This window comes from Plectropomus leopardus, chromosome 2, assembly GCF_026936395.1.
Source record: "Plectropomus leopardus strain MGB_pleo_1.0 chromosome 2, ASM2693639v1, whole genome shotgun sequence".
Lineage (NCBI taxonomy): Eukaryota > Metazoa > Chordata > Actinopteri > Perciformes > Serranidae > Plectropomus > Plectropomus leopardus.
Genome location: NC_142177.1, coordinates 402,075 through 414,339, shown reverse-complemented (window position 1 = coordinate 414,339; position 12,265 = coordinate 402,075). Strand labels below are relative to the sequence as shown.

Sequence of the window (12,265 nt, the reverse complement as noted above, 5' to 3'; positions counted from 1 at the left end):
ATGGCCAAATAGTTCAGCCTTGGTCTCATCTGACCATAACACATTTTCCCACATGCCTTTGGGGAACTTGATATATTTTCTTTGCAAAATGTAGCTGGGCTTAGATGTTTTTCTTGGTGAGAAAAGGCTTCCGTTTTGCCACCCTACCCAATAGGAGATTGTTGTTGCATGTACTGTCATGGTCTGCGATCTGTTTAGTGTTTTATTTTCTCCCTCATGTTTCATGTCTTGTCTTACTGTTTTATTTTGGTATCACTCATCCCTGATTGTGTTTCCCGCACCTGTTTCTCATCCCGCCCCATTAGTCCCGCATATATTCCCCCTTTGTGTCTTGTCTCGTCACCAGTTCGTTGATCCTCCTCATCCACGTAACAGCTTTGGTCCGCAGCCTTGTCAGTAGCTCTTTTTGTGTTTGAACCTCGCTTGTTTTTTGACCTTGCTTTTTTGCCTCTTGCTCTGGACTCCTCTGCTGGGAATAAACCTTGTTTCGCTGCTCTTACCTGGTCTGAGTTTTGCATTTGGGTCCTACCTTCCTGCGCCACAGTTCATGACATGTACTACACAACCAGTACTTGCCAGAAATTCCTGCAGTTCATTTAATGTTGCTGTGGCTTCTTGGCAGCCTCACTGACCAGTTTTCTTCTCATCTTTTCATCAATTTTGGAGGGACGTCCAGTTCTTGGTAATGTCACTTTTGTGCCATATTTTCTCCACGTGTTGATGATGGTCTTCACTGTGTTCCATGGCATATTTAATGTCTTGGAAATTCTTTTGTACCCTTCGCCTGACTGGTTCCTTTCAACAATGTGATCCCTTTCATGCTTTGTCTGCGCCTTGCAGACAATGGCTTTTGCTGTGAGTTACAACTAAGCAAATGTCAGGAAAGTGCTACTTTAACAGCTGGATTTTATTTAGGGCTAATCAGAGTCACTTCAGTTGACGGCAGGTGTGTACTGACTACTATTTCAAATTAGTTTCAATATATTTGGTTAATTCTGAACACAGCCACATCCCCAATTTTGAGAAGGTGTGCATACTTATGCAACCACATTATATTAGTTTTTAATTTTATCCACCTAAAGGATTTCAGTTTGTTTTTCACTTGCATTGTGCAGGGTATATCGGTCACATTAAAGGTGGAAAGAATTCTGAAATTATTGATATTGATTTAATTATTTTACACCACAAAACATGGCATTAAATCAGGGGTATGTAGACTTTTTATAACCCACTGTATGTAGTTTGCATTTTAACAATAATGGGCTGTTCGTCAGATAGTTGCATCATGTCATTTACATAAGATTCTGCTTTTTTTGCGCTGATTTTGGTATCAATGTTTTTTATAAAATTAAAAAAAAATAACCTTGGTTCCTGTTCACTAATTAAGTGTTAACTAATGGTTAACTAATGATAAGCTACTGTATAACATTTGTTTGGGAGTCACTCAAGAACTGACCATCAACTAATAGTATGTTGGTTATTCGTTCCCTAATTAGGTCCTTAGTAACTACTCTTTAAAGATGTCAGCTACTGTAGTTTATAGTGAATGATTTCTTGCTTTTTGTCATTGTTATTCAGTCCAAAAAAAAAAATATTGTTAAAAAAATCTGTAATGTCCTCATATAAGGATAGCAAAGTTTCCAAACTTTTAATCTTCTTCTGAATGGTTACAATAAGGTGAGCTGATCAACATTATTTCAGTTGGTCTGCTACACTGTCCATACAACTGTAATTTACAGTCATCAGTCATAATGAAGACAACTCATAGGTGACAGCAGAGCAAGACTTTAGTCGAAATCAGGCTGCTATCTTATGATCTTCATGTGTGGTGTTTGTCTACAGGTTACTTTGTAGCTTTTTAGCTTACTTAACTTACGCCATTTGAAAAGTTTAAGGCGAACTGTAAGCCTTCAGTTTGTGTTGTCATTAGTTACACTTAAGATATGTTTCAGTCGACATGTTTTGGTCAACGTAAGATGTTACTTACCAGTCTAACAAAAGGTTGCGAGTTCAGCATCAAACTGCATTTCTTTACTCCCAATGAGCTGTCACCAATGTTGGAAAGCCACACAGAAATTTTCTCTACTTTTGCTTCTTTGTACATCGTTTTTTTTTTCTTTGCCACAGAGCATTGCTTCTTTCTGGGAGCTGCTTGTTTTGAGGATAACAGTCATCACTGAGACTATAACTTCTATGCTGTATCAATTGACTTTTGTTATTTTTTTTCCTCTTTTTTTTTCTTCTTCCTCCTCTGCTACAGCCAACTAGAGGTGACAGTGACTCACTGTCGCCTCTCAGGCTAGTATGTCTTATTACTGAAGGGACGACTTGTCCCTGGCTGCTTGGCAGTGGTTGGGATAACAAGCATGATGTGTTAATGCACAAAGATGACACTTCTATAACTTATGCCATCTGCATCTTTTGTGCATTGTACACGGGATTATTACAGTGGTGTAAATGGAAATTTTGTTTTTCTGAGGATGATTTTGCAATGCGAGTGCACCATTACAGACAGGAGCATATATTCAACTTTAAAGAGACATCATCTTCCCTTTAAAGGATAATTGGGTTGCTATACAAAACCACCCATTACTCATTCTTCTATCATCCGGATTTATTATTAACCCAAACAGACCATTAAATTGTGAAAATAACCACCTGTCTCCTGTGTCTGCATTAAGGGTCCTGATAACAACTGCATGATTACAACATCTTTATTACATCTCTTCACTAAGTTTGCCCCTGATGGTGGCTGCATACCACTGGCAACCAAACTGTATTGTGCTTTGTACCCTACCCCTTGAAGGAAGATGACATAATCTTTAACTATGTGTTTTGTGGCCCTTCATCTTTTCATATGACATCACCACAGGTGCAGATGCTATTGCATTTAGACTTTAATCACACATGGATCAAACACACTAAAACACCACACAAAATGAGAAAAACTACTACATTACCTAGGCAGACAATCTTCAATTCTTCAAGTCAATTCATTGCTTTTTCAGTGTAATAAATCTCTATTCATTAATATTTCTACATTAAAGACAGATCGAATGATTTTGCCAACTATTCCAACTTTAATATATATATATATATATATATATATATATATATATATATATATATATATATATATATATATATATATGGTGGGTTGGCAGCCTTGGCAGTCTCTTTCATCATAATCTGTCTTTGTATCTGTTGAGGCTCCTGGCATTTCTGTGTTTGCCACAGTCAAAGGTCATGGTGTTGAAGTACTCTGGCAGCCATCAACTGTTGGAGGCCAGTTCTTCCAACTTACTGTCAATAGAAGCTGTTAAAACAGGGGACAAAAATGAAACGATCATGTAAACATTCAAACCAGCATAAGTTATCATTTCAATAATGAACAGTGCATATGTGGTGTGGGGATGGCTGAGTGGTTAACTGCAACCACAGAGTTGCAGTGTCCCTTGTTCGAAATTTGTTGCATGCCATATAACTTTCTCTTATCTATCATTATCTGCCTGTTTCTATATTACCTAAGAGTGTACAATCCATGCACAAAGAATAAAAGGCATAGGGATAATTGGTCTGAATCTGAATCTGAATTTGATGACATCATCACCTCTTGAATGGGATCTTATATAATCTTTATTCAGTCCTCCCATTTCACTTGTCAGTTTGATTTGCCAGTTCATTATTTGTCTCAGCTGTCTGGTGGAAGTAAGCCTGTCATTGCATTAAGAGAGAGTTATGTAACATGCGGGACATATGAAAGTAGTCTTCTCTTGTTATGTCTTTTCAGATTGTATGTGGAAATGTGTTCATCAGAGAAGGGTGCAAGGCAAACTTTCCAGAAACAAAGCATATATTTTGTTTTGTGGACAAGTGCAGAAATTCCTGAATGGCAATCCATGTAAAATTCCAAATTATATAACATAAATACTGTCACTGAGCCATGATTCTAAGAAAAAAGGCCTTGGAAGCTAGCAGTAGACTACCATGGCTACAAAGATACATGACAGGGCTCAAGGGGTTCTGGGGTCAAAATACACAGAAAGGCTCTGGAATACTTCTATTTTGTAGCGAGCAAAGTATTTAAAAAAACAAAAAAACAAAACATAACCAACAACAAGGTACAGACAAGAAGATATTGAACTGTAGTCCATTTGTTGAAAACAGTTAGTAAACCATTTGCAATGGACCTCACATGATTGATTTTAGGAAAAACCCTTTTGATGCTTTTGATTGGTGGACCCTTACAGACTAAAGGAATATAAATGACCAAGGATTTAGACACATATCTGGACCTTCTGAATGCCTTAAAGGTAGGGAGTCAGCACTTTTGTTCTGTTTCTTTTTTTTTTACCATGCTGTTAAATCTAATTAAATTATGCTTTGATGATCATGGTTTCTGTAAAATTCAGCAAATGAAATGGTAAGAATATAACCAAGCTAACAGTGTGTACCTTGTTCATATTGATAGAAGTTAAACCTTGAATTTATTTCTAATGTGCAATGCTATCCATTAGAACTAGCCTAAGTAGGTTTTCGGTGGAGACCTGCTGGGTTTTGAGAGGTTTTAATACTCTAAAAGACTATATTAACTTGAAATGTCCCGGATCTTGCCTTGTTAATATGCGTCTTTTCATTCATATGAGAGAGGGAAGATGTGGTGCTGAGTAGGACCAGTGTGTGACTGAGAAGTGTTCACAGCTCGTTCCCCCAGATTAAAATTAACAAGTTGCCTACTGGACACACAACAATATATACATAAACCACCACATATAGATTTTCTTTGTTTTGTTTTGTTTTTTTTTTTTAACTCAACATGCTTTTGCACTTTAGTCACATTCACACACACACGCACACACACACACACACACACACACACACATATATATAGATATATATACATAAATACAGTGCCCAGCATAAATGAGTACACCCCCTTTGAAAATCAAAATTTGTATCCATTGCTGAGTGACTATGAGTACAATTTGCTGCGCTTCATCTATCATATCAAGTGTGGTTAACTAAATTGAGGTGTTGCAAAAATGATTACACCCTACTAAATCCCTACAAATCCTACTACATCAATACTTTGGATGGCCTCCTTGATTTTTAAGAACAGCACCAACTCTTCTAGACATTGAATTAACAAGTTGGCAACGTACTGCTTCATCTATCTTTCTCCATTCTGGATGGAGAATGACGTTCAACTTGCCTTTTCAGAACTCCCCATAAGTGCTCTATTGGGTTGAGACCTTGTGATGTGCTTGGTCACTGAATCACTTTCACCCTGTTCTGCCTCAGAAATGAAATAGTGACCTTAGATGTATGTTTTGTGTCATTATTATGTTGGAAGAGTGCCCGGTGACCCAGTACACAGAGGGATGGTAGCATCTTCTCTTTAAGTATTTCGTGTAGATTTGTGAATTCATGATATCATCAGTGAAATGCATCTCCCCATTACCTGCAGTACTCTTGCAACCCCACAGAAGAACACTGCCACCACCCTGCTTTACTGTGGGTACCATGTGTAGCCCTCCTACACAACTTTCAGTTAGGTTACAAAGTACTAATACCTCTGATGACTCTGTAAAATAGCTTAGCATAGGAGGTGAGTTGGTGAGAAGTCTAGCGCTGTCTAGGGTGCAGAGAGGCCCAGTTAGCAGATTATTTAGCTAAACTGTAAATGTGAGCAAAGAAACTCCCATGCACTTAAACACACTTTAACACCTCATGCATAATAAACATAAATCAGATATGAAATCACACAGTTCAACATTTATAACAACTCATTTATTGAATGAGTGAATATTTGAACAGACATCAAGTTTGACCCCTTTTCTTATACCTGATAAATAATAATAATACCCAGGATTTTATAGTTTAGTTTGTTGGTACCAACGTTGCAACGCTTGTTGGAGCTCAAGAGAAGAGGCAGAGAAGATAAACTATACCTCCTTTAAGTTGAATGGAAACAACTCCTCCTGAGCAGGGATATCTCCTGTGTTTCTCTGTCCGAAGCAGCCCAGCAAAGATGATTGACTGGGTCCACACGCACACACCTGGAGAGACAGCGTCCTCTGCACCTAACTCCCTCTGGCGGAGCGATCAATGTCCGGATTAGTGCTTCGGCACTGAATGGCGGTCTAAAAAATTTAATCTTGCAGCTCTTTTAGACTTTCCAAATGTTATCGAACCCGATGGTTTACATCCAAACAGGGATAGAAGACGTTTCACGGGGGTTTTGACACACAAAAAATTATTTACTGATTTGCAGACGTCTCTTTCCCCATGTTAGCAAATGGGGAAAAGTCTTACTGGGCCAGTGTCATCATGTGACCGACTCAAACGGTGTAATTACACTTTTGGCCACTATGTAAATTTTGCTTCAACACATAGCGCACTTCCTGGGGCTTGGTTCACACGTGTCCTTCTTCTCTCCCATTTTTTTTCTCTTGTCCCTCCCTGCAAAAACGATAGGTAGGAACACAGCGATGGACTTTTCCCTTTTGATTGACACCCCGTCTACTCCTGTCAACAACTCTGAGTGTTTACACTTCACAGCTGCTAATGTTTGCTGAGTTAAATGAGACATATAAAAAAAGAAACACAATTTATAACGTGTTTTCTCCCAAAATAAAGCATTTTAAACCCTTATATGCAATTAAGGAAAATATAAAAAAATATTTATAGACATGTGTAACCAGGGTACTACACTCTTCCCTCATGAAAATGGTCATGTCCTCATGACTGAGGTTTCACATATTACAACATTAGCAATCTTAGCCTATGCACTTGAACAAAGAACTTTTAACAGAAGAAAGTGACACATCATAATGAGTAATATAGACCTCTACTGGTGCAACGACATGTCATAGGTCATTCAGTGTGGTACTTTAATCTGCCTTTGAGGTCTTAAAGTTTTTTCCAAAACTGTGTCATTGTCTGGTCTTTCAACTGTGTCACCTAGTGTTGGTGTTTCATCAGTTATCTGCACTGCAGTGTGACTCTCAGTCACAACAGTTTGATTGACAGTCTGATCAACAGTACTTTCAAGAGTCATTTCAGTCTCATCTGTGGACTTTTGCACTGCAGCTTAATGTGATGCTGAAGGCTCTGCAGACACGTCGTTTTCCAGGTCTGAGCTTCCTGAAACTGCAGGCCTGATGTCCAAATCCAGGCCAAAGGGTTCGGAGCGTTGCCTGTTTTGAAGTTATGGATAACATGAATGTTGTGGTACATAACAACTGTACCATACACCAATTTCTTCCTCTTCTGAGTCAGATTCAGAAAGTTTGTCAACGTGTTCAGAAATGGAGCAGCAGTTTTCAGTTCTTTTTGATTTCTGTTCATTTGCTGACTCTCATTTTCGGGTTTTGTGTTTCTTTGTTTTTTCCTTTTTGCAGTTGCACTTCCTGTCCAATAGGCAGAATGTGGTTGCAGTGTAGCACAGCCCAAGGTTTCTGATTAGGACCCTGTCTCTGGCAGCAAGTCGACAGAAATTGACTCTCTGATCATAGCATTTCTTATTTCCTGTGTTTTTGATGTCTGCCTTACTCTCAGCCAACTGATAGGCAGCTTGAAGCTCACTCACGTCTCATGTTTTTGACATACCTCAGGATGGAGGTATGGCTCTAAGCATTCAATAGGAATCAGGGGCAGGTGCTTCAGATGCTTTTTGTAAAAGGAACGATAAGGCAGAGTGACTTGAGACCAGCTACCAAGTGATACTTTTCTATGGACATCCTCAATTTGTACAGAGACAACAGAGCTTGGTCCAATTAGACCATCTGGACCTTTGGTAGAACGTATCTTCTCTGGGGCCTCAAGTCGTCCCTCTACTGAGCCCCTGGGAAGTTTCCCGCAGGCTGTTTTGCTTTAAGGAGACCCATGTTGACTTTTCTGAGATTTTCTGGATTTTGACATTCACGCCTGAAATGGCCATCTTCACCACACCTATAGCAAAAGACATCAGCACAATATATAGGGTCTGGTGCTCTCTCTTTGTTGCATGCAGGTGGGTTTGCAGTATTTCTCCATTTGTAGTTTGGTGTTTGCTGCTGTATATTACCTTCAGAGGCCACTACTGAAGCATAGATCGGGCCTGTAACATCACTTTTAAGGCTTTGAAACTCTCTTTTAAGGTTTTCTATTGCAGCATCATTCTCAGGAATGGAAGCTATCATTGTCATTTCTGGTTGGACAGGGATGATGGGTGCACTAGCACACTCAACAGGCTTAACTGGAAGTAGAAGTTGCGTTCTTTACATTTTGTCTTTCAAGGATCATGTATTCCTCTTCTCTAACATTACGCAGCAGCTCAGTGAAGCTTGGAGGAGGCTTGAGTTTGTATGTCATTCTTATGCGCAGTGCAACTAGAACATGAGACAGAGGTCCTCTTGCAACTTGTTTGATGCGAGCTCGATTCATGTCAGCTACCTCAATTCCACCTTGACAATGGACCGCATGCAACAGTTTATCAAGTCTGAGTAAGTATGCTGACATTCACTCACTAATTGTGTCGGGACACTGCCACTCCTTTAACGTGTGGTGTTTGTTCAGCCCAGGCGTCGTACTCCTCTTCTCCATGAGGAGTTGGTTTTACACCTGAGAATATGCGCAGCTTGCGGTAACCTTGTCCATCTGCAGGCATGCCTTAACACGTCAGCAAAGGAGGAGATGGCACTCACAAGGTCTGTGTTCAGGTCTTGACGAGTGGGTGGAGCAGATGTGTGCAAACCTGTGACATCAGCTAAGATCTTACCTTCATTAGCTAGGAATGTCATTGACTTGGTCTGGAAGTCATCTGGTTCATGAAGGGATCTTTGAGTCTCAGTAACACTAACCAGCCATGGTTCTATACCACCTGTGGGTAGCAACTGTACAGGTACGTCAGCTGAAGATATGTCTCAACTAAAATCAGTTGCTTTTTGTCAGTGTTGGCTAAACATCTCCCTCTTGTTTTATAGTGACAAAAAGTCTTTTCCCCATCTAGTTCTGTATAGATTACATCATCAGTGACATTAACAGATACATTAATTAGGACCAATGCACTTTTTTCACATCAATGTCTTTTATCTCACACCACTCAGTTATCTGCTCAGACTCCATGTTGTACTTAGTTTTCACACTTAACCTTGATTTTTTTTTTTTTGTTGTTGTTTTTTAACAGAAATATTTTTTAACAATAATCAGGGTTAAAGGCAACAAATTTAGCATTAGCTGTTTTTAAATGCTATGCTCACCTACACAACAAGTCCCCACGTGTAGCCCTTCTACACAACTCTCAGTTAGGATACCAAGTATTAATACCTCCAAGGGTCTGTAAAATAGCTTAGCATGGGAAGTGAATTGGTAAGAAGTCTACTAATATTTTGAAAGTGCATAAAATGATAAATGAAGACAATATCACTCTAGGGTGCAGAGAGGCCCAGTTACCAGATTATTTGGCTAAACTGTAAATGTGAGCAAAGAAACTCCCGTGCACTTAAACACTATTTAACCCCTCATGCATAATTACATAATGATTGTGCTCCTTGCTCTTGTGACGCCATACAGTTTGGAACCTATCAGTGCCAAAAAGATTTATCTTTGTCTCATCACTCTAAAGTATAGAGTCCCATTAGTCCATGTCTTTGTCAACATGGGCCCTGGCAAATGCTAGACGGGCTTTTTTGTGCATGGGTTTCAGCAGTGGTTTCCTTTGTGGATGACACCCATGCATGCCACTCCTCTGCAGTGTATGGCGTATTGTGTCATGGGAAACACTTACCCTGGTTTGACTCTAATGCTTTGGTGAACTGTGATGAACTTGCATGCCGATTTTTCTTCAATGTCTTGTGATGAGAATCATAAGACGCTCGTATCAAGGTGTTAAATTCCGTGGACGTTTTCAGCGAGCTTCCCACAAGTCAATCCTTTTGGAATTTTTTGATTGTTTTTTTCTATTTCATTCTGACTTATTAGCAATACTTTACTAATTTTCTTGTAGCCTTGGCCTTTTTTATGTTAAGAAATTATCTTCTTTTTTAAGTCTTATGACATTTCTCTTCCACGTGGTTTGTCAGCATGGGAGTGGATTCTCTCTCTTAAATACCACCCTAAATTGTCAATTACCTGGTGGCCACCTGTGTGTGTGTGTGTGTGTGTGTGTGTGTGTGTGTGTGTGTGTGTGTGTGTGTGTGTGTGTGTGTTTGTGTATGTGTGTGATGTGATGGTTGATTAGACTCTAGATCCCTGTTAATTATAATTTTACCAGATTGTATTCCTATGACAATCATTGGGGTGTACTCATTTTTGCACCATGGTCTTAACTAATTTTTTGTTAGAAAACTTCCAATTAGTTATTACTGAGCAATCTCATTTAAAACCAATAAACCAGATTTGTGCACACATTTTAGTGTATAGGTGTTAGTATGTATTTGTATGATGTTTCTGTCATTTCTGTATCAATGCAAGTACTCGTATTAAACCTGGAGTATCAACCTGTGTCTCCATCTTTGAGAAGTCATCACAGTAAATGATCCTATCAATAGTATCCCACAGAAGGTATTTATTCTAAGGGGAGATATGTGTTTTTTTGACAAATCAGTTAGGGTGTACTCATTTATGCTGAGCACTGCACACACATATATATACATATACACACACACACACACACATACATACATACACATACATATATATACACATACATATGGTAAGTGTTTCTACAAATACATACATATATGTATATATATATATATATAGAGAGAGAGAGAGAGAAAGAGAGAGAGCAGTCCTAGGAACAGCTAAGATACTGTGCAGGACCCTTGAGCTACCAGGCCTCTGGTTGAGGACCCGAATTTTGAAGGAAGAAACTGCCCAAAGGGAGAGAGGGAAATTTAAACATATATATATATATATATATATATATATATATACATAGGTAATTTGGTGTGAAAGAGAGGTAGCCTACAGCTGTGCATTGTCAGCATAAAGTAACTGATGAAGAAACCAAGGGGAGCATGTACATTGAGAACATATCAGGGCCAAGGATTGAACCCTGGGGTACACCACATATTAGCTGAGCAGATGAGGGTACATAATATTCAAGGGCCACAGGAAAAATCCTGTCAGACAAATAGGAGGCAAACCAGTCAAGGGGTGTCCCTGTTATACCCGCCTTGGTCAACAGTGTCAAAAGCTGCACTTAGGTCAAGCAGCAAAAGGACTTACATCCCCAGCATCAGCGCACATAATATCATATGGGATTCTGAGCAGAGCATTTTCAGTACTGTGTTAAGAATGAAAAACAGACTGTCCAGGACCTCTAAAACTAATTAACTTAGGCTTTAATTGGTGATAAAAAGTCTTGAATCAATCTTTCAAAAGTCTTAAAATTTCTAAAATATGGGAAGTAACTATTACTGTTTCTTTCATGAAGTTTCATTGTAAAATCTCAAAATAATTGATTACATTAATTTTTCTTAAGTAATTTGCAGACTGGCTCTTGCATTGACATCTTATAGGTCAGGCTAGTCAAACCAGTAACACTTATATTTTGTTTCCAGATGGAATGATCAGAGAGGCTCTCTTTAGCTCATTTTTCGCTGCAAAAAATAAAAAAGTAAACATTTGGCATTTTTATGCAATGGAAAAGCATCAAGAGTGTGGCAGCAGATATTACTTATTATTATAGAGTCACTTAATGTAAATCAGATGATATTGGCCCACTTGCACTTTAGTTTGATAAATACCCTCTAAACTGAAAAATAACACAAAATTTGAAGACCCTAAGAGTAATTAATAACAATGTTTTTAAATATCCTCTTCTCTTATTACATCAAGGAGAGGCTTTAAGTGTTTCATGACAACATGATAGTTGGAAAACCTGCCACAAAAGGAGTGCTGTGCTCAGTTGTAACAACAGCAATACTGTACTGTATTGTCTAATTTTGTGAAACAATGTACAGTAGTACATCTCAAAGGAACAAATAGTGAAAAAATAATGTGCTAATAATGCAGTATACTTCAGGTTGAGCAAAACAAAGTGAATGGATCCAAATGTAAGCATGATCACAAATACCTGTGACTCTTGTTGCTGTTGGTGATATTTATATTGTTGATGAGTCCTTCTGCCATTTGAAGAGGCCTCTGGCTCGTGGGCTGGCTGGCATTGCCTAACTCACTTTCCACAGAAAAAGGGTCCGAGTGGTTTCCAAAGAGACTACCTTGTCTCTGTTTCGGAAAAGATAGCACAGAGGGCTATAGTCATCATGGACACATG

The 12,265-nt window shown here is 38.8% G+C and overlaps 1 protein-coding gene across 3 annotated transcripts in view; it reads right to left on the bottom strand.

Annotated features, from left to right (window-relative positions):
* Nucleotides 1–2,879: 2,879 nt before the first annotated feature.
* Nucleotides 2,880–12,265, bottom strand: part of LOC121951505 (dihydropyridine-sensitive L-type skeletal muscle calcium channel subunit alpha-1-like) — a 240,275-nt gene continuing 230,889 nt past the window's right edge. For all 3 annotated transcript variants that reach the window (XM_088082423.1, XM_088082426.1, XM_088082429.1), the window contains 2 exons: nt 12,065–12,216; nt 2,880–3,316 (listed from right to left, as the gene is read on the bottom strand). In XM_088082423.1, coding sequence (XP_087938549.1) covers nt 3,307–3,316; nt 12,065–12,216 — 162 coding nt within the window. In that variant the 3' untranslated portion in view covers nt 2,880–3,306. The remainder of the gene's footprint in view (nt 3,317–12,064; nt 12,217–12,265) is intronic.